The 23,949-nt window shown below is 35.3% G+C and overlaps 1 protein-coding gene across 1 annotated transcript in view; it reads left to right on the top strand.

Annotated features, from left to right (window-relative positions):
- LOC145263206 (protein unc-93 homolog A-like) overlaps positions 1-23,949 on the top strand; it is a 348,106-nt gene that overhangs the window by 275,524 nt on the left and 48,633 nt on the right. The window contains exon 3 of the mRNA XM_080120280.1: positions 10,358-10,471. Coding sequence (XP_079976406.1) covers positions 10,358-10,471 — 114 coding nt within the window. The remainder of the gene's footprint in view (positions 1-10,357; positions 10,472-23,949) is intronic.

The raw sequence follows: 23,949 nt of genomic DNA, 5'->3' as shown, positions 1-23,949 counted from the left end.
AAGCCTTCACCACTATAAACAAATCATCTGGGTAGATTTCCGAGCAACTTAGTTGTTGTGGCGGAAGCTCATATGCTGAAATCGACGGAGGGTCCACCATATAAAGTCCATATATCTATATTTATTTGTTTACTTACCAAGACTAAAACAATTAAAACGAAAAAATAGCTATTACGTTACGCATGCATATTTATAATGCCGTTGTTCTATCGTCACCTGACAAATTTCATTTTCTTAATTTTCACACTTTTGTGCTGATCTCCTTCGCTAAAACCCAATCATGCAAGGGTTTGAATACCCTATATATAAAATGCCATGCCTGTAGACCAAAAACTGACAGAGGAGTTTGCGAGGCAAAATTTTTTAAACAAATATATATATATATATATATATATATATATATATATATATATATATATATATATATATATATATATATATATATATATGCATACATAAATATATATAGAAAGAGGTTTTTGTTTACTATAACGTTTTTATGAAAATATTATGCAAGTATAAATCATGTAGAATATCTGCATGAATATAATTACACGTAGTTAACTTAAGATGATCATCCCATAAGAAAACCAAAAAAACTAATAGGGAATTAATTTAAATATATATTAATAAAAAATATGCAAGTTAGCTAGATATTTTTCCAGTGAATGCAATTCCACGATCGATATATAACAAAGTTGTATTTTCTTTTTAAATAAAAAGAAAAAGGTTTTTTTTTTATATATATATAAATATCAATATATACACAAAACAAAAATTTATAGGAGTATAGACATACGCATCTTTTATAATATAAATATCATCTGCCGGTTTAAATGTATGTCTGTCTAAAACTTTCGACAGACGACGGATTTTCACCAGATCGGTATCATTTTCAATCAAGACCCTTCGGACGACAAATATCGAAAAATTGGCTAAAACATTAATTTCTTCACTCTTAATAAGGCACTTTTCTACAGGAAGAGGCCGCTTTTTTCGCCGATATTTTCGAAAGTCATCCCCTCTCTTCGACTGACTAGCCTTAATTTAAACCTACGTCACTTCCGGTTTTGCAATGGGCGCAACAGCAAAGACGTCACTTCTTTTTCACGTTTTATTCCTCCTTTGTGGTACCGGTTCAAGCCTTCCTGCCTACTACCACTTTTTTTTTGCTCAACACACACCTCCAAACACCCGGGCAACGCCAGGCAACGCCAGGCAACGCCAGGCAACGCCGGGCAACTCCAGGCACCTAGGCTAGTTTATTATATAAATCCAATCTGTCTGTTTGATGTATGTATGTATGTATGTATGTATGTATGTATGTATGTATGTATGTCTAAAACTTTTCTCAGTAGCATTGGACCAGGTCGACACCGGTACCATCTGAAAGGGCGATGTTTCAGTGGAATAATGTGTGAGAATTAAAAAAAAAATAATTATTTCTTATAGAAATCAACGTATGCATTGAGGGAGGGTAACTAAAAATCTTTCCTTCATGACAATTTAGCCAAACACGCATGTGCGAAAAACGTTCTTTATTGAATTGGTTTAAATAGAAAAAAAACGATGTTAACTCGCAGAGTCTATCGTAGAGCAGTGGTTATAGTGACAGCGTCGTTATCTTAAGGTTGCACGTGCGCGCCGAAATAAAGGACATTTTTTTCGATTTTTAAAGTTTTAATATTTAAACAGGATTATTTATGCCAGTTTTTCCGTTTGCTTATTTTTTAATTTTTCCATCACGTTCGCTGTTTTTTTTTTGTTTGTTTTCGTTTTTGTTTTTCCGATTTTTTAAGAAGTTTTAACATTTAAACAAGGTTATTTATGTCATTTTTTTGTTCGCTTATTCTTTATTTTCCCTTTTATTATGGTTTTGATTTAAAACCCAACACCCACACCCACACACCCACACACACCTCACCATACCCGGGCAACGCCGAGTATCCCTGGTAGTCTATAATATAAATCTCAAACGTCTGTTAGTGTGTATGTTTGCATGTTTTGCTAAAACTTTCGATACACGCGACCAACACTAACAAAATTGGTATTTTTTGAAAGCTCAATCTCTCGGCCGATAAATATCCAAACATTGGCCAAAAACAATTATTCTTTCATCGTTTACTGGGTTGTTTTTTACAAAGACGAGTCACTTTTTTCATTAACATTTTTGCAAAATCATCATACGCCTTACAATGATTTGTTTGAACGGCGGCAACGTCATTTGTCACGGTGGGCGCAATGACTAAATTGTTCGCTTTTTCACTTCCTTTTCCTCTTAAGTTTAAGGCAGTCATACAAACATACATACATACATACATACATACACTTAAACAGACAGGTGAAATTTATATTATAGATGACTTTTAATATAACAAATCCTCTCATATTATTCTTCAATATTCAACTGACAATCTATTCATCTCATTCACCCTTATCCTCGTGGTGATTATAACCTTTATAAGTAGTGATACATTACTGTAAAAAATCTTATCATAATATTCTTAAACATTCAATTGACAATCTATTCATCTCAATACCCCTTATCCTTGATTCGCTTTTGGCCTTCACAAGTGATAACTCATTAGAATGAAAAATCCTCTCATAATATTATTCACCATTCAACAGATAACCCATCCTTATGCTCGACTGGCATTAAGCCTTGATAAATGGTGAAAAAAAGATTTCTATTAGTCAGATTTCTGGGATGCTTACGAAAAGTTTACAGCGAGAAAGAAAAATTACTAATATTGTACGGAACGTTTTACGGTAATAACCTTCGTTACGTCCGTTAGCATCTCATTTCAGTTGTCATTATATGTAATTTGTATCTTTAAGAATATGGGGAAAGTTCCCCTTTATCTTTTAATGTAAAGTGCCCTCCCTTTATTTGAGGTCAATTAATGGTAGCAGGTCGACCTTCAAAAAGATCAATACATCTCTTTTTTGCTTCTCTCCTCAAATGGGTCGATTTTAAGGATCGTTTGGGAGCATAATTTCATTTGGCACACGGTCAAATATTATTATTATTATTATTATTATTATAATAATAATAATAATAATAATAATAATAATAATAATAATAATAATAATAATAATAATAATAATACACAAAGCTAGCCAGAGAACTGAAAGGGATATGGATGATGAAGAAAATTAAATCCCACCTGATTACAACTTGGATGTCTTCAAGTCCAACGTTAACAAATTCCTAATGAACCGCCCCCTTAAGTAAACACTTCATCAAATCTCCACACTAACGTAATGTACTTGCAATAACCTTTATCCCTGAGTGGCTTCCGGGTCTTGATAAGTGGTGACCACGGTGTAAAAAAAAAAAAAAAAAAAGATAATACCTATAACAGTGGGAGCATTAGGATCAATTCCTAAAAGCTTTGAAAACAGAATGGGAGAAATTGGAATCAGAGGAATGACTGCAAAGATACAACGAATTACAATAATGAAAACAGCTGAAATATTAAAGAAAACCCTTTAATGCGGGGACTAATACACGAGCCACATGAGCGGGCCAAACAAACTACTATTGGCCTTCGGGCCAAGATCAAAGTGTAGTATCTGTTCTTCAGATGCTGCAAGCTTTGACTAGCAAAGACCAGATGTGGGGGCAACCCCACATGCCTGACCTTTAACCAGCTCCCATTTCCCACCTCTCGGGAGCTGGTCCCCTTTTTCCCTTCCCCCTCCCTTCACTCCTCACATTAAAAATCGGCTTTGTGCCTAATTTGCTCGGTGGGGGAGCAAATAAATACCATCTGTTCTTCAGATGCTGCACTTCTATTTCTTGTTCTCTTTCGGTGGAGGAGAAATCCTTCACGACTGAGACAATTTTTATTTTTGTACCTTTTCTCCACGTTAAAAAACGACCCTGGTGTCTAACTCTGTCCCGTGGGGAGGCATAGTAAATAGGTACAATAAGGGTACACCCCCACCCAAACAATGGGGGACTAATACACGAGCCACATGAGGGGGTCAGACAAACTACTATAGAGGTAAAACATTAAAAAGTGTTACATGGAACCAAGAACATCAAAGCTGTATATCTATAAGGAGAAAGCACTAACCAGACCTCCACTGAACAAGTGCGAAGAGAACTTGGATCTTGAGAAGGCTTATTGCCACTTAAATTTCAGTAGAGATCAATGCCCGCTGCCAGCGAGAAATCAATGGTAAGCGGCTGTTGCAATGACGCTAATTCATTTGCAAATGTTATCGAAGGAGGTGAGAGTACTGAAAATCTGGGGAGACTTGTTGCCACACAGCTACAGGTAGTTTTCAAGAAGAGATCTTTGATGACCTGTGTGAAAGTTCCTTGTGGGTCACTAATAAAAACCAGCGGGGCGTGTGGAAATTCATATGTATTCATATGTAATATATTGGTGTTCAATATATATATGTTCAGCATATTTGGAGACGTTCTAATATTATTGTAGCCCTTTTGTTAAAACTGCAAAAGTATTCATTTAACCAAGCAGGGACACCTGGCGTAGCTCGGTCGTAAAGTATGCTTAAATATGATATTTTGATTCTTGCATATTTCATATAGATTATTACAGAGTTAATGTTCTATCAAGTTTTATATATTATAAAGTTTTCATTTCAAAAATAAGAAAATATATCCATATGGCTCGAGTGCATCAGCTTGAATCGAAACTGAAACCAAAACTTATGTAAAATATATGTATATATATATATATGTATATATATAACTTGAGTTCTTTCAGCTATATTCGAAACCAAAACCAAAACTTATAATGAATTCTTGGTAAAATTATTTATTATAAGAAATGAAAATCTAAACAATTAAACGACAGTCACTTGGATGTAAGCGGGACACACAAAATAACGCTATCCTATTAATATATAGATGATAATGATGGTGATAATAATAATAATAATAATAATAATAATAAATAAATAAAAATAATAATAATAATAATAAATAATAATAATAATGATAATAAGAAAATAATGATATAATAATAACAATAATAAATGATAATAATATCAATGATAATAACAATAATGATAATAAAAATAATAACATTAATAATAATAATAATAATAATAATAATAATAATAATAATTTTATGCAGATTTTCTAACCCTTCCTTCTATAGAGAACGTACAAACATCATATACATATACACACAAACATTGAGTCAAACATCATACACATATACACACAAACATTGAGTTATACGCACACACACACACACACACATACACATATCATTATTTTATTTAATTTGGGTAAACAAAATTATGATTTGTTGCTACAATACATCTACTGTTTCAATCTAAAACGATTTCATCAGGTGATAGAAGACTCCGTTTTTACTCTTAGCTCGTCTTTTAGTTAAAATAAGAAATTATAGAAGCTTTTTTTTCTTTTTTCTCTTCTTTTTTAAAAATTATCATTTCTATAGTGTGATTGGATTCACTAGAAGAAAAGGGGGGGTGTTTAATCAGCAGTCACCAGACACAATAAGATGTAAAAAAAAATATTGCGTAATGAAATAATTTTTTTTTAAATCTCACAATTTTTTGATTTTGTAATCAAGCTCATATGCATTTATTTTCTTTTTAAAGTGTTTTTTCTTCTGATAAGTTAATGGCAGAATTTATTCATTGATTTTGCGCTAGAAAACAGGTGCTATCAAGAATTGTGCATATCAACGTACTTAAAGGAATAAATTGTAAGATAGACAATATCTTGAAATTTGGAATATTAATCTCTGTCATTCACCTTATATATAATAAAAGAGGCGCAGTTTTCCCCCTCTGGACTAAAATATCGTTGGTTTACGACAACAGATTGCTCATAAAAATTTATTATGTTTACGCTATTAGCCATTACCTTATTGAACTATAGAACGCCATTACATACACATTATTTCGTAATATTAAAACATTACATTTGTTCATAAGAGCGCCATCTTCATCATTGTCCTTACCAGTAGCTCAAAATTTTCCCCCCCCCTCTTCGATAATTCCTCTTACGGCTCCATTCTACACCGCGTGCATTAATACTTTTTCCTACGTTCATGGGTTTAAGCCGTCATTAACTGACTACTAATTTCTTATACATCTTAACGCTTTTCCACTACTTGATTAATGATTTCTCCCTCCTTCCATTCCTCAAAATGTCATTGGTTGAGGATTACATATTCGGACATTCCGGATTGACCGAATCATCATTCAAAAAAGAACGTTAGAGAGATTAACACAAACATGGTTTTCCTGAATAGAATAATTACATATTATATACCCCGATTACAAACTTCCTAATCGAGAAAAAAAAAAAGGAATCGCACTACATTATAATGAATACCATTCTTATCAGTACGAAACAGATTACTTGCTTTATTTATTATTTGTCGTGTTATTTAAACAAACGCTTGCGAAAAACATTTTGTCTCATTTAAGCATCACTTAATAATCAACGTAAACATAATTTCCGAAAACAAGATTCCTAATGTGATTCTGTTTTTAATACTAATTTAGTTTATGTTTAGTAAAACTCAAATTATTTCCAAAGGAATATACAACAATGCAATTATGAGTCATTTTTTTTTCATTGAAAGTTGGGACCACTAAATATAAATCAATCAGCAAGACAAAAAAAAAAGATTGCACTCATTTTTTTTATGTGCCGTTACTACTTTTAGGACACATAACGAAACTTAGAAGAACGCTTTGTATTCAATCGAAATCAGAATCGGGAATCAGAAAAATCGGAACATTTGGGGTATCGGAATCGGAAAAATGTATTCTTTTTTTTTTTCAGATGCCGAAAACGATTCCTGTAATTATTTTTTGTTTGTTTGATTTTTTTTTAAAACTCTTCCACTGCTGGTAGTAATAAAATAATAAATATTTATTGATTTTAAATTTCCAGTAAAACTAAAATCAAAAGATAACTTCCTCGCATGTTTGTTTTTACGCTTGAGAAAATATGTGCACATCTAAGACGTGTTTTCCTGCAATCTGGACAAAATACACATTTTATAGTTAAATATTTAGAGGTTTATAAAGAATAGGAATCGGTAATTGTATCGGAATTGGAAAAATATTTGAATCGTTAGAAAAAAAGGAAAAAAAAAAGAAGGGACGCCCCCCACACCATATTTTCTCTTCCCTTCTTTCTTTTTTTTCCCCTTTTTTTTCTCGTATTTCTTTTAAAATCGTTCTTCCAAAATAATAAAAGACATATGTGTGACGAGGCTGCTGGATCGTAAATATGGTCCGGCAACCGAAACATATGTAACTGAATAGATAAAACGGTAATAAAAAAATAAAACATATATATATATATATATATATATATATATATATATATATATATATATATATATATATATATATATTTAAAAGAGTGTAGCCATCAACAATTGTGGGTTTTTTTAAAGGTTTTCATCATATTTTTATTTTAAAATATTTTTATAACGCGTTTCGAGCTTAGGGTGTGCTCTCTTCAGATGTTTTCGTAAAAGCTCGAAACGCGTTATAAAAATATTTTAAAATAAAAATATGATGAAAACCTTTAAAAAAAACCACAATTGTTGATGGCTACACTCTTTTAAATATACATTTTTTCTCTCGTTGGAACTACACAACCATCACTTTAAATATATATATATATATATATATATATATATATATATATATATATATATATATATATATATATTTGGTAATAAAAACAAGGGTGAAAAGTGCTCAATACATGAGTAGGGCTGAATGCTTTTACTTTTTCAACGTCGGGGATTTTTTATCATATTCTTCGATAGTGAAGACAATAAAAAAAAACTTTCAACAAAAATTATCTGAAGATATGGACAGGTTGTTTTTTCTTGTCCTGTCTATCGAAAAAATTTGTAATGATTTGAGTAAAAATCCCCGAGGTTGAAAAATGTAATAATTATTCGTTTATACCTACAGATACGAGTGTTTCATGCTTACGCAACCATCAATGTAGGGTCACAACTCCTGCAAACCATGAGGTTCGAATTCAGCAACAAAACCACCTTTAGCTCCATTTGCTGAGCCTCTACCTCAGGGCCACCAAACAATTGTCACAGGAATGAAGGGAATTAAAAAATACTAAACGCCGAATTCAGGCGAATACATGGACAATCTGGAGTGTTCGAACGGAAGTCATGAACATTGCATAGATGCTAGTTGACTGCCTTAGTTATAATACGGCAGACAGTGCCCATCCTTAAGCATTCTTAAAGGGGATTGATAATTATAATGAAATAATAATTATTCACATACATATAATTATTTCCACAGTCAAACAACGTCGCAGCTCACAAAAGCCATGACAGCCAACATGGTTCATTGGCTGTCATGGCTCTTGTGAGCTGCGATGTTGTCCGGCTGTGGAAATCATTATATAATCTCTCACATTCTGATATATATATATATATATATATATATATATATATATATATATATATATATATATATATATATATATATATATATATATATATATATATATATATATATATATATATATATATATATATATATATATATATATATATATATATATATATATATATATATATATATATACGGCATAATCACGTTTGACACACTGGTTCCCGTCGAATCATCGAAGTTAAGCAAGGATGAGCCTGTCCAGTACCAGTTGGGTGACCATTTGGAACTTTCAGGTACTGTATGTGCTCTCTGCTTATCTCGGCATTGTTTCCAGTCGTCCTGGACTTCTCCTTGCCACTGCACTAAAGCAGTGCCGATTCAGGAGGTGTGGTTGGGGATTGCGCAACCCTTGGCACACAATTACATACGCAGTTGCTCCTATAAGGGGCATTATTTGTCTTTCGACACTGAATGGAGGTATTGATCGATATATATATATATATATATATATATATATATATATATATATATATACACTCTTTAAATTATTTCAACTTGCAACATGAATACGCTATGCCACGTTCCCAAGAGATGTTTAGGAATACAGAATGGCACTTCCAGCAGGATGGGGCACTTCCCTACTATCATCGTCATATAAGAGCATATCTTGATAATCACCTGCGAAACAGAGATTTAGGACGAAGAGGACGTATCGAGTACTGTCCACACTCACCGGATTTGACCCCCTCCCCATAGATTTTTCTCTTTTGGGGAAGCGGTGAATGAGAGGGGACATATTAAACACAGAGTTCACACCACAAAACGAGCTACAATGAATGAATTGAAAGCATCCATTGAAAGAAGATGTATCAACATACCTTTCGATAATTAGCTGGTTTCTATATTTGTTCACAATATTTTGATGTATGAAACTTTTCTTTCTTATAATAAATGTTGGTTTTATGATCATTTAAAGAGTGTATACATTTTATTGAGGCACCTTATATATATATATATATATATATATATATATATATATATATATATATATATATATATATATATATATATATATATATATATATATATATATATATATATATATATATATATATATATATATATATATATATATATATATATAGTACGACACAATCACGTTCTCGCCAGATCACCGAAGTTAAGCAACGTTGAGCCTGGCCAGTACCAGATGGGAGACCATTTGGGAAGGCTAGGCACTGTATGTACTTTCTGGGAAGGTTGGGCGTGAGGGCCAGCAGCCTCACCCTGTAGAAGAAATCCTCGCTACAAAAATATCTACAAAAAGTTGTAGATGGCCTATGCCCCTCCAAGGGCTCAAGGGCTATATATATATATATATATATATATATATATATATATATATATATATATATATATATAGAGAGAGAGAGAGAGAGAGAGAGAGAGAGAGAGAGAGAGGTGAATTATATTTGATATATTAGTCGACTGCAAGAACATACGATTATCTTTACGGTTCGTGTCTTCACTTCACTTCACGTTGCCCCTCCTCATGTTAAATCTTTTTCTAAATAATAATCTTATTATTTAGAAAAAAAAATTCTTAAAATAGAAATGGGGTGAGGAAGCTTTTTTAAAAGTATCCTGTACTTTCACCTGACAATATAGTAAACAAAAAATACCGTAAAAACGTCCCACTAAAAACGAATCAACAACCGGAAGTGAAATGAAGACACGAATCGTAAAGATAACCAGATGTACCAAGTTACATCACCAGTGTACGAAATAGCAAATGTCAAATAACGAAGCTTAGAAGAACGGTTTGTGAGTTTTCACCCCTTCCTAATGTACAAATAATTTATATCATTTACCTCGTTTAATCATTGCATTATCTTATATAAGAAGCGTTGAGAAATTTTTTCTTTCTTTCTTTTCTCTTTTGCAGTTGATTTGTCAGCACGTGACTCTGATGTTTTCGCACAAAACATTTCGTTTGTTGATCCCCCTTTTAATATTCACGGGACTACAGCAGGGATTTATCTACGCAGATTTCAATAGGGTAAGTGCCCTTTATAAACACATTTCTATGAAGACAAGTATTTTGATGTTACAATTTGACGCGGGCCCGACGTTGTGCATAAAAAGTCTCGCAAAGAAACAAAGAAAAGAATTTCGACGCAAGTTTTCTTTTTTCAGCTGACAGAAAAGGCATTTATTTCCGGTCGTTTCCACACCAAGCTGGCTGACACGTATTTCCAAGCCAGTGAAAATATGGTCGTCGGGTTTAGGATTAGGGTTATATGAAGAGCGTCTTGTAACGTAAATATGGGATCGACGTGGTATATAAAAAGTCTCGCAAAAAAACAAAGGGGGAAAATTCGACGCTTGTTTTCTTTTTTCAGTTGAAAGATAGGCATTATTTATTACAAGTCGTTTCTACACCAAGCCACTTGATATGTATTTTTCAAGCCAGCGACAATATGGTCGTCCGAAAATCTTCGTTAAAGTTCAGAAGATAAATGAGTCCTGCATATTGTCTAAAAGTGCCCGTTCTACGCGGTGAAAAAAAAGTCTGCCGTGTCTACACGTGCTTTTTTCCTTTCTGATTTTTTTTCTCTACTTTTCCTTCGATACTGCTGACGTTACACTTGTGCCACAGCTTGGTCGTTTAGATGCCGTTGCTGCTGCATACATGTCTGCGGCTTCGTCTGAGTTTTAACTCAAAATATGAGACTACACAACTATATTAAGGATACAGACACGGACACACACGGACACACAGAGGCACATACTCACACACATACACACATGCATACACACACACACACACACACACACATATATATATATATATATATATATATATATATATATATATATATATATATATATTTAAAGCTATAAAACATCACTCCAAGCATCACAAGAGTAGAAATCAAGTAAAAACGATACAGCGAAACAGTCTGTCTGAAACATATATGCACATATGTAACCAATAATGTTTGTATAATGAACACACAATATACTTGCTCTGTTCTACATTGAGCACGCTTTAAGAAAAAAACAGGGGGTTTTTCTGTGGATATATAGTTAGGAAACAACTATACAACATATATATATACATATATATACATATGTGTGTGTGCGTGTGCGTGTGTGTGTGTGTGTGTGTGTGTGTGTGTGTGTGTGTGTGTGTGTGTGTGTGTGTGTGTGTGTGTGCTGTTTGTTTTGGTTTTAGCAATATGTTTTGAATGAATTCAATTATTAATAATTTCTCCTTTAACCAATTTGGTACCCCACATGGGGAGCGGTATATATATATATTATTTTTAATATGTAATTATCCACTGACACGTGTTTCGTCGTCTACGACTCATCAGAGGGGCTGAATATCGAGATGAGTCGTAGACGACGAAACACGTGTCAGTGGATAATTACATTTTTAAAATAATATATATATATATATATATATATATATATATATATATATATATATATATATATATATATATATATATACCCAATACAGAAATCATACTCTCACTGGATTTCTACAACACTAATTATTGGACATTGCTGAGTATTTTTTATTTTCCTATAACCTTTTACTTTCCTTCAAAAACTTTTATAACTACCACTTTCAAAAATTGCGCTAACCAGCAAAATTAGATTTTATCTATATATTCCTTTGCTAACGGTTATTTTTCTCACTTTTTGCTCGTATTTCCTGTTGTATAAAATATTGTGAATGTAATTCTATAATATTGTGAGTCAATCCTGACTTGAGGTAGTTGCCGTTCTAGCCGCACAGATGAGCTGTGAAACAGCGAAACATTACTGTATGTGGATGACTATAATGCTCCTCATCTTGAGTTGATCATATTGAGATGTGATACACGAATTACCATTAACGTATAAAGCGATGCTCTTTATGTAAATAAATCGAGCTTAAGTATTTCGGACGATGTCAAAACATCGTTAAACTCACAACTCGCTCAGCAGCCGCCGATAGCATAATGGTTAAGAGCCTTGACTGTTGTACAGACGGTCGGGTTTCAATCCCGACTTTAGATAGTTGCCTGCCTAACCGCACTGATGAGCTGTGAAACAGCGAAACAGTACTGTATGTGTATGACTATATATATATATACATATATATATGTATATATATACATATATATATATATATATATATATATATATATATATATATATATATATATATATATAAAAGTAATAGAATAAAAAGGATGTAGTGTTTACCTGATATAAGCAATGGTAAACTTCAATCTAATATAAATACCAGTATTTATATATAGATAATATGCATCATTACACTGGACTTAATTTTGGACTCAATTCTCTCTAAAGAAATATTTTCTCCTTTCGGATTACCTTGAGAGAATTTTCATGCAAGCTGAAATATTATGCGCGTTTTTTTTTTAATATATTTTTTTACATATCCAACATTTTTCACTTGTTTTTCTTGGCAATTTATGACTACAATAAATTGTGTTTCCTCTTAATGCCATAACTAGCAAATTCTAGCATTATTGCTACAAATATAATTTGCTGATTTCTTTTTGACGTCTGATGAGAAGAATAACAACAATAGCATTCTTCGAAACTGCGCGGAATAAACACTTTGTAAATTGGTTTTGTTTTTTTTTGGAGTATTCAGTCGAACAATAAATTTTGTTTATATATATATATATATATATATATATATATATATATATATATATATATATATATATATATATATATACTAATTACAAGTGATACATTAAATATTTAATTACCTACATATGTATATATTTAAACTTTGTAGAATAATAAGAGTGGAAATAACCATTAAACTAATCGCACGATTCAAACTCCGGAATAACTTTGAACTCCAACGCTGAACGCTCAAGCTAATGAGTCCAATTTCAAACTTACACGCCGTCATTAGAAATAATTCCTATAAGCTAAGTAGGCGAATTGTTCAGTGTTCAACAGATTAGACAACTTGTATTACTTCTTATTAAAGGGCCCGCCCGAAAGCGGGCTCCAAATAACTATTCAATAATAAATGTTTTTTTTTTTAATTATTATTATAATAAATGTTTTTTTAAATTATTATTATTATTATTATTATTATCATCATCATCATCATTATTATTATTATTATTATTATTATTATTATTATTATTATTATTGTTATTGGCTCACATGGAGCTTTCACACAAGTCAACAAACGATCTGATTGGAAACCTGTGGTGTTCTCTGGAAGCTGAGTGACAACAAGTCTCCCCAGACGTCCAGCTCTCTCCACCTCCTTCGATAGCATTTGCAAATGAATTTGCATCATCACAACAGCTTCTAACCATTGATTTCTCGCTGTTAGTGGCCATTGGTTTATACTCCCAAAGGTCCCAGTTCTCTTTGTGCTTGTCCAGCCGAGGTCTGATTAGCGCTCGCTCCTCGGTCTTTCAGTCGTTATTGACCCTTCTCGGCTCTTTGGTATCATTTCTTTTTTTGGGGGGTGGGGGGGGGTGATGAAACAATGGGGGGGATGCATGATGGCGGGGTGTAGAACTTGTAAATATGCAGTTTCGGTGTTCTTCATTCCCTGCAACGCTTATTCGTTATATTGTCTTGTATTATTCTCCGCATTCAAGGGTTTTCCTTAATATTTCAGTCATTTTCGTTGTACTTTTGCAGTTATTCCTTTGATTATAATTTCTGACATTCTTTTTTCGAAGTTTTTCGGAATTGTTCCTAGTGCTCCTACTATTATCGGAACTTTTTGGATTTTTTTCATCATCCAAATCCCTTTTAACTCTCTAGCTAGCTCTGTGTATTTGCTTCGTTTCTCATTTTCTTTCATACTCACCCTGTGGTCAGCTGGGACTGCAAAGTCTACGATTTGACAGGATTTTTCTTTCTTGTGAATTATTACGACATCTGGTCTTCTTGCTTGGATGGGTTTGTCCGTCTGTATGTCCATGTCCCATAGGATTTTGTGGTTCTCGTTTTCGAGTGCTGTTGCAGATTTATGCTTGTACCATTTGTCTATACGCTCAAAATGCAGTCGTTTACACAATTCCCGGTATACCACCCTCCCCACTTGGTCATGCCTGTTTTTGTATTCCTGTTGGGCAAGTTTGCTGCCTTCACTTACTATATGGTTTATCGTTTCGTCTCTTTGTCCGCAGCGTCTGTATTTGCTGATTTCTTTTGTTTTATCGACCCTTGCTTTGATATAGTTGGTTCTTATCGAGTTATCTTGTTCTGCAGTTATTAGAGATTCAGTTTCTCGGTTTATATGTCCTTTTCGCATCCATGTCCAGGCGTTTTCATTATTCTCATCTTTTGTCATTCTTATGAATCTTCCGTGGAGTTGTTTCTCTTCCCATTTCTCTTTTCTCGTTTTGTCGTTTGTCTCTCTGTTTTCTGTTTTTTTTTTCAGTGTCTCTCGCTGCCATAATTATCCTTTCAGTGTTTTGTATTATGTATTGTTCTAGTTCTTTTGTCGTGTCCTTCACACAGTCTTCTATACAGATCAGTTCCCTCCCGCCGTCTTTCCTTTTCACGTAGAGTCTATCAATATCGTCCTTTGGGTGTAGTGCATTATGCATGGTCATGAGTTTCCTGGTTTTCTGATCGAGTTGTCACAGTTCTTCTTTTGTCTACCCTATAAACGGTCCAGAGTATCTTACTAGTGATACTGCCCATGTATTAATACCTTTTATTAGGTTTCTACTATATAATTTAGTTTCCAGGAGTTTTCTTGTTCTCCTGAGGTATTCCTTTCCAATTTTTTCTTTCATTTCTGTTGCTCTGATGGTGTCCGCTTCAAGAATTCCCAAGTATTTATAGTCGTCTTGTTCCCTAGTGCCCTCATTTCTGTTTGGTTGGGTAGTTCCATGCCTTCTGTCGTTTCCAGTTTTCCCTTTCTTATAACTAGTTGTGCACACTTTTCCATTCCAAATCCCATTTGGATATCTTGGCTGAAGATTCTGGTAGTGTTAATTAGTGTCTCTAGCTCCTTTTCGGTCCTTGCAAAAAGTTTCAGATCGTCTATGTACATCAGGTGGTTCATTTTTTCCTCTGTATCGGAGAACTTGTATCCGGCTTGGCACTTTCTCAGAATACTGTTCAAGGGCATCATGGCTATGATGAACAGTAGTGGTGATAATGAGTCTCCTTGAAAGATGCCTCTTTGTATGTTAATTTCTGTTATGTGTTGTCCATCAGCTGTCAATTCCAGTCTCCGTGTTTTCATTGCATTTTCTATTACATTGGTTATCCTGCTTGGTGTTTTATACATTTTTAGGCATTCTATTATTCATGCTTGGGGGATCCTGTCGTACGCTTTTTTGTAGTCGATCCATGCCATGGCTAAATTCTTTCACCTCCTTTTTACCTCCTTTAGGATCTTTTGATCTATATATAGCAGATCATGTGTTCCTCTTTTTCCTTTTTGGCATCCTTTCTGCTCCTCGGGGATGAGTCCACGGTTATTCAGGGAGTGGTAGATTTGTTCCCTCAGTTGTGCTGTCAGCATCTTCCACATAGTTGGTAAGCACGTGATTGGGCTATAGTTGCTAGGGACGGTTCCTTTCTCCGTGTCCTTCTGTAGCAGTGTGGTTCTACCTTTTGTCATCCAGTCTGGTACGCTTGCTTCCTGTATACATCTTCTCAGGTTTTGGTGTAGCCTTTCGTGCAAGGTTGTGAATTTTTTGAACCAGTATGCATGTATCCCGTCGTGCTCTGGTGTTCTCCAGTTTGCCATTTTTCCTATGATTTTCTTTAGGTTTTCCTTGCTGATTTTATTCACTATTCCTTCTTCTATTTGTTGTAACTCTTCTTTCATGTCTTTCAGCCACTCAGCATTTCTATTGAGATCTCGTCGCTCTTCCCATATTTTACTCCAGTAGAGTTTTGTTTCTGTCCGATTTGGTTGTTCTGTTTTTGTTTTTCCTCCGTTCACATTTTGGTAGAGTTGGCTTTCATTAGTTTCAAATGTTCTGTTTTGTTTGCATTGTTCAGATTTATATCTATATCGTCTCAATCTCGCTTCTTTTGCTTTTATTTTTTGGTCCAGTTCTTCATGTTTCTTGTTTAGCCTCTCCCTGTCAGTTATATTTCCAATATTCCGTTTTTTCCACATTGCTTTCTTCCTGTTGATCATTTTGGTTTCTTTTTTATGTTTGTGTATTTGAGTTTCTAGTCTTATTTCCGATCCAGGTTTTGTCGGTCCGCTTGTCCCCGGTTGTTTTTCTGATTTGAGATTCATACTTACCATTTTGGCGCCTGCGTAAATCAGGTTCTTTAAGTGTGTGATTGTATTTGTTGGGATATGTGGGAGGAGTTTGTTAACATTCTCTGTTTCTGTTTTTAATTTCTTCTGCTCTTGATTCTTTAACGATGGGAGCTTTGTTTTTTCTTCGTTCATCAGCTGTATTATTTTGTTTATTTCATTTGCTTCATTCTCTGTTAGTTCTGTTTCATTGTTCTCGGTTTCCACGTTTGTAGACTTCGTTCTTTGTTGGTCCTCGGCCTTTGGTGTTTTTACTTGTGAGGCTTCAACTTGTGGGGTTGCTCTACGTGTGCTTCTTGTTCAGTTCCATTATTTATTTTTCGCTGGATTTCTGTTAGTTCTAGTTTAGAGAGCCAGCCTTTCTTGAATATCAGTCTTGCTTGGTCCGCAATTCTTTGTTCTGTCGTATGGTAGTCACTGGATAGGTCCCATAGTTCTTTCATTCGTTTCCGGTAACCTCCATATCTATATTTAGGATGGCTTCTATAGTAGCATTCCATTACGAGTCTGTTCTCTTTTGTTGTCCATTTCTTTCGTCGGTTGTTTTTCTTTTGATGATTATCATGTCTGTGTTGTGTTTGTTCGGTATCATTTTGTTCCCTGAAATTAGAGGTTATACTTACCTGTTCAGCGTCCATGTCATTTGAGTTTCTGAAACTAGAAAGTTGGCCAACATTCGCAGGATGACGACCGGGTCCCCCATGCTGGCCACCGAAGGAGCACCTGCCGATCATGACACCCAGAACTTTCTTCTGGGTCCCAAGGTTTGGATTATTTGTAATTGACATTTTTCATGATTTGGAGTTTGTGGCAACACCGAGCCCAGAATTGTTTTACCTGTGGTTCTGATGCAGGGATAGTGTAAAGCTCCTGTGTATCCAAGAGGTATCGTGAAGTATCACACATACATATTGGACAAAGAAAAGTAAATAAATATTATTATTATTATTATTATTATTATTATTATTATTATTATTATTATTATTATTATTGGCTTACATAGAGCTTTCACGCAAGTTAACAAACGATCTGATTGGAAACCTGTGGTATTCTCTGGAAGCTGAGTGACAACAAGTCTCCCCAGACGTCCAGCTCTCTCCACCTCCTTCGATAGCATTTGCAAATGAATTTGCATCATCGCAACAGCTTCTAACCATTGATTTCTCGCTGGCAGTGGCCATTGGTTTATACTGGAAATTGAGTGGCACTCAGCCTCCCCAAGGTCCCAGTTCTCTTTGCGCTTTTCCAACCGAGGTCTGATTAGCGCTCCCTCCTAGGTCTTTCAGTCTTTCTTGACCGTTCTCGGCCCTTTGGTATCATTTTTTTATTGGGGGAGGGGTGTTGAAACAATGGGGGGATGCATGATGGGGGTGTAGAACTTGTAAATATGCAGCTTTGGTGTTCTTCATTCCCTGTGACGTTTCTTCGTTATATTGTCTTGTGTTATTCTCCACATTCAAGGGTTTTCCTTACTATTTCAGTCGTTTTCATTATCGTTAGTCGTTGTACTTTTGCAGTTATTCCTCTGATTCCAATTTCTGACATTCTTTTTTCGAAGTTTTTCGGAATTGTTCCTAGTGCTCCTACTACTATCGGTACTATTTGGATTTTCTTCATCATCCAAATCCCTTTTAACTCTCTGGCTAGCTCTGTGTATTTACTTCGTTTCTCCTTTTCTTTCATACTCACCCTGTGGTCAGCTGAGACAGCAAAGTCTACGATTTGACAGGAATGTGGTTCTCGTTTTCGAGTGCTGTTGCGGGTTTATGCTTGTACCATTTGTCTGTACGCTCAAAATGCAGTTGTTTGCACAATTCCCAGTGCACCGCCCTCCCCACTTGGTCATACCTGTTTTTGTATTCCTTTTGGGCCAGCCAGTTTGCTGCATTCACTTACAATATGGTTTATCGTTTCGTCTCTTTGTCCACATAGTCTGCATATTATTATTATTATTATTATTATTATTATTATTATTATTATCTATATACGTATACCTTTCATCCTTGTGTAGAGAGAACTGTTCAAACCAGTCGCAGGATTTGGACCTTGGAGCAAGAGTCATCACGAACTCGAATTATATATATATATATGATTTATTACTCATTATGCCCTGTAACGGTTGTTAAAATTGGTCCCATTATTACAGCGGTAGAATTCGAGTTCCTGATGAGTAAAGTTGCCTATGTGTGTGTCTGTGTGCGTCCATTTCCCTACTAAACTACTCTATCAATTTTCAGTCTACACATTCGAAATTCGAAATAAGGAGTATTGAGATTTTTGGGAAAATCTTTTTAATCGGATTTTGGCCAAAAATTTGGCTTTCAGAGGGCCAAAGTTCAAGAAAAAGTGGTAGTAGGCAGGCAGGCTCGAACCTGTACCGTGAAAGAGGAAAAGAATGTGAAAAAAAAACGTGACGACTTAGCCGTTGCGTCCATCGCCAAACCGCTAGTAGTGAAGGTTTAAATTAAGGCTAGTCAATCGAAAAGAGGAGTGCCCAGTTGAGAGTGAAGCAATTAATATTTTTAGCCAATTTTTCGATATTTGTTGTCCGAAGGATTGAGCTTCAAAATGATACCAATCTCATGAAAATTCATCGCCTCTGTCGAAAGTTTTAGGCAGACATACAAACATACATATATACATACATGATGATTGTGACGTCTTGTCAGACGAGTGCCACTACCTCAGTTACTGAAAGTCCATGTACCCGAAGATGACTCTTTAGTCCTGCCAGCGACTTGTATACCCACAAGCAAACATGACACCGAAAACATTCATTGGTTTGGATTAAACTAACAGCAACGGAATCCGTATCATTGTGTGCTTTCATGTGATTAACAAGACCTGTCTTGGATAACAGAGCCCGATCACACACCTCTCAGATCCAAAGATCTCCACGATTGGGCAGCGAGATTTGGCATTTCCTACATGCTCTCTTGAGCTTCTCTCGGTCTATTTTGGCTGCTTTAAAGTGTTCTGTGCCCCTGTATATCAGTGCCCGCCACTGCTTGTGATCATACACTGGGGACCCCCAATTATCAATAGGAACATGAAAGCTCACCAGACGTTCCTTGATGCTATCATGAAAACGTTTTTTGAGCTTGTGCTGGAGTCTTTTGCCAAGAAGGAGCTCACCATAGAACAACTGCTTTGGGAATCGATAGTCATCAAGCCGAACAAGATGATCTACCCAACGCATCTGGTTCTTAATAACAATGGTAGCAATATTGGTTGTTTTGGCCTTTTTTAAGACATATGTATCCGGGATAAAGCTATCCCAATTTAAACCAATAATGTGTCTAAGGCAGTGCTGATGAAACCTCTCGAGCAGTTCTATATATGACCGGTAAAAGGTCAATGTTTCCGAGGCATAGAGTAGGGATGGCACCACACATGTTTGATATACTGAGATTTTAGTTGTCAGTTAGATCACCATCAGACCAGACCCTATCTTCCTTATCTTCCAAAAGCATCTGATACCTTGCTGATCCTCCGTCTTAACTCCACATCAAGAGTGCCATCATTTGATAAGGTACTACCAAAGTAGACAAAATTTTTTACGACTTCAAGGCACTTTCCACAGATGAAGATTTCAGGTTCCACGTCTAGATCATCAGGAACAGGGGTGTATATGACCTTACTTTTCTTAATGCTAATTGTCAGTCCGAAGCAGGTACAAGCATTCATAAAGCGATCCATCACTAGTTGCATATCTACTGGGGAGTGTGTTACCAGATCAGCATCATCAGCATACAACAGTTCTCTAATAAGTCCATCATTAACAAGTGTTTTGGCTTGGAATCTTCTGAGGTTGAACACCTTTCCAGTCATTCGAAATCTAATACAAACATTCATATCACATTCGTGGAAACCATACCAGAGCATCGCAGTCACATAGAGCGAAAACAATATATATATCACCCTGCTTCACACCATTATCAATAGGGAATTCTTCAAAATTAACGTGACCTTTCATACTATGATGAAGTTGCTTGAACTTTTCCTTAAAAGTAGGTGTACAGCCAAATTTTTCCAGCACTTTTCATGGAACCTCACGGTTGACTGTGTCAAACGCCTTGGTTAAGTCCAGAAACACTTGGCAAAGAGGTATACATTGCTCAATAGATTTTCCAAAAACTGTTTAGCAGAAAACACCATATCAACGGTTCCTCATTCACCTTTCCAACTGCAGTCAGCAGCGAGATACCTCGATAATTTCTGCAATCAGACCTTGCACCCTTTCCTTTGTACAACATAACCAGGATGGCATCTATCCAGTCTTGGGAAACCGGGTCACCTTGCCATACTTACAGTATCAAAGAGTGCACCACACAATGTACATTGACACCACCATGTTTCAGCAGCTCAACAAGAATGCCATCCAGCCCAGGGGCTTTGTTCGAGTTTATCTGTATAATGCAGTCAACTGTTTCCATGAGAGCCAGTTCAGCATCAAATTCCGGACAAAAGGAGTACTGAGGGATACTTTCCATTGCAGCAATATCAACATTGGATGGGTTGTGAAAAAGATCTCGGAAGTGTTCATGCCATCGATGCATAATATCATCTGAGGTTCTCAGCGAGGTTCCCCATCCTTCTCCAAGAGTGTAGTTGAAGAGGATTTTGGACTATAAGCCTGACGAAGCAAAGCTTAAAATGTCTTGACATCTCCATGATCGTAGGCAGTCTGTATCTTTCTGGAGAGGTCAGGCCACCACTTTTTTTTTATTTGGCGCAAACTACACTAAACCTCACTCCGCACAGAAGAGAAGTGGGCAGCGAAAGCTGGCCTGCTCAGAGGTGAAGAGTTGAAAAGTTTCAAATAAGCTTTCCGCTTTCTATCAATTTGAAGGTTAATTTGATTGGAATTATCAGCAAACCAATCTCGATGTCTGGGAACCTTCAATCCAAGAGCTTCAACACCTGTTTGGTATATTGTATCTTTTACTGTCTCCCAATTACAATTTGAGAAATCCACCTGGTTGAAAGCAGATTTCAAGGAACTTCATACGACGATCCTTCAATTTGGAGACATCAATACGCTTAGGGACTTTGATTCCAATGAAATGGATTTTCTTGCAAACTGTAATTTTCAGTTTAGCTCTGACCATTAAATGATCAGTACCACAGTTGGCACCACGCATTACTCTAAATTTGCAAAAATTTCCAAGATCACCATATCTACACTATACGTAATCAAGCAAATGGCCATGTTTAAACTGGGGATGGAACCAGGTCTCCTTGTTTTTCTGATGAGAAAAAGTGTTGGTGATAACAAGATTTAGTTCACTGTAAAGCTGGAGGAGCAGTATACCATTTGAATTCACTCTACTAATGCCAACGGAGACCAAGTCTCATTATCTGATCCAACCCGTGCATTGAAGTTACCAAGAACCACCAAACCGGTGATAACAGATCTAAGTGTATGATAAAAGGGAGTAATATCGTCTTCAGACGAAATAAGAGTCGGCACTGGAAAGAAAGAACATTCATGTAACGACCAGCAGCAAGGGGAATTCTCAGTCTCATTGCACAATCATGTATGCCAACTGGCTGCTCGATCTTGTCAATTAAGGAGTTCTTAACCGCAAAGCCCACACCAGCCTCATGCCTCTGTTTGTCAGATCTACCAGACCAGAAGTTCGTGTAGCCTGAATCACATTCAACCAGTTGATCCTCACCTGCGAAACGTGTCTCAGAGAGTGCAGCAATGTCTATATTGTATCTTTGCAATTCCTTAGCCAAAATTGCAGTCTCCCGTTCTAGTCTTTTACCGTTGTCAATAAGTGTTCTCACATTCCAGCAACAGAGCTGGAGTGGGTGTCGTTTAGCATAATATCTTCTGTTCCTGTTCCTGCTAATATGGACAGCCATCAACCGCAGGTTGCTGACCATCAGGTCAAAGGCAGCTTTGTTTAGAACGCATTTTCTCGTCGCCTTCCAAATTCTTAGGTGAGCAGTGCTATCCTGAAAAGGCTACTCAGTTACAAAAAGCCTCACCGAGCAAACAACTGGCTAAGTTTGTTTTTTTTGCGAAAAGCGATGTTAGGATAGGCCTGTGTCGCCTGAGTGCAGATGAGTTCCAGCCTGTCAGGCCTACATGCGTCACAACTTTTTCATCGTCACAGGACTTTCTTTTTTAGACAAATGTCTGAGGTAGCAACACATTACTGCTTCTGTAAAGACAAATTGAAAACACACACACACACACACACACATATATGTTAAATTTATTTGGACAAACATTGATGGCTAAATATGTGCATACATGTTTCTGTAATCACCCGTGCTATAGCCATCAATGTTTGTATAAATAAATTTAATATACCTGCTCTGTTTACTCATTCAGCACTTTTTGGTAGACACATGTTGTTTCATTTCGAGGGAAATTCTTAGCCTGAAGATGTAATCTCCCCAGCACAAGTGATTACAGAAACATGTATGCGCATATGGAGCCATCAATATTTGTATAAATAAATTTAATATACCTGCTCTGTTTACTCATTGAGCACTTTTTGGTAGACACGTTGTTTCATTGGATGTACTTCTAGGAAACTAAACTCTACTGCCATAATATATATATATATATATATATATATATATATATATATATATATATATATATATATATATATATAAAAATAAAAATTACAATAAGTTTACCAAGGTAATCAAAATGGTAAACTTAAAATATATTATAAATATTAAAGAGTTAATATTTACAAGTAAAATAAACTCAGCCAGATGTAAAAGCTCAATACAACCGAAAAGGAAATAGAGCTTATAATATGAACAAATGATTAATAAAACATGTTAAAAAACATCTTCAAAAAGAGTTAAAAACATATTTAATTTTAAAAAGGAAGCACAAGATTAAAATTTCAATCCAATGGGTAAATTAAATTCGACCGTTTTGGATTTACCATTTTTGGATTTTTACCCTTCACCGGACTATTCATTCATGTGAAATCTTTTTATCATTTTTTCTTTTGCCTCCTGTTCCCCTTACCTCACCCTTTTTTTAACCAAGTAAGATCTGTGACTTACTTGTAGTTTCATTAAATACTTTTATATGCAAAATCCGATCCTGCATTTTGCTATTTCCTGCCCTCTGATGAGAAGGAGAGTATTTCTTCGAAACTCAGCGGATTAAGGACTATCCACTTATCTTGTGCTTCCTTTTTTAAAATTAAATAAGTTTTTAACTCTTTTTCAAGATGTCTTTTAAC

Source organism: Euprymna scolopes, chromosome 38 (genome assembly GCF_053919585.1).
Source record: "Euprymna scolopes isolate OS-2025 chromosome 38, ASM5391958v1, whole genome shotgun sequence".
In the NCBI taxonomy this organism is placed as follows: domain Eukaryota; kingdom Metazoa; phylum Mollusca; class Cephalopoda; order Sepiida; family Sepiolidae; genus Euprymna; species Euprymna scolopes.
This window is presented reverse-complemented; position numbering and strand designations above follow the sequence as displayed.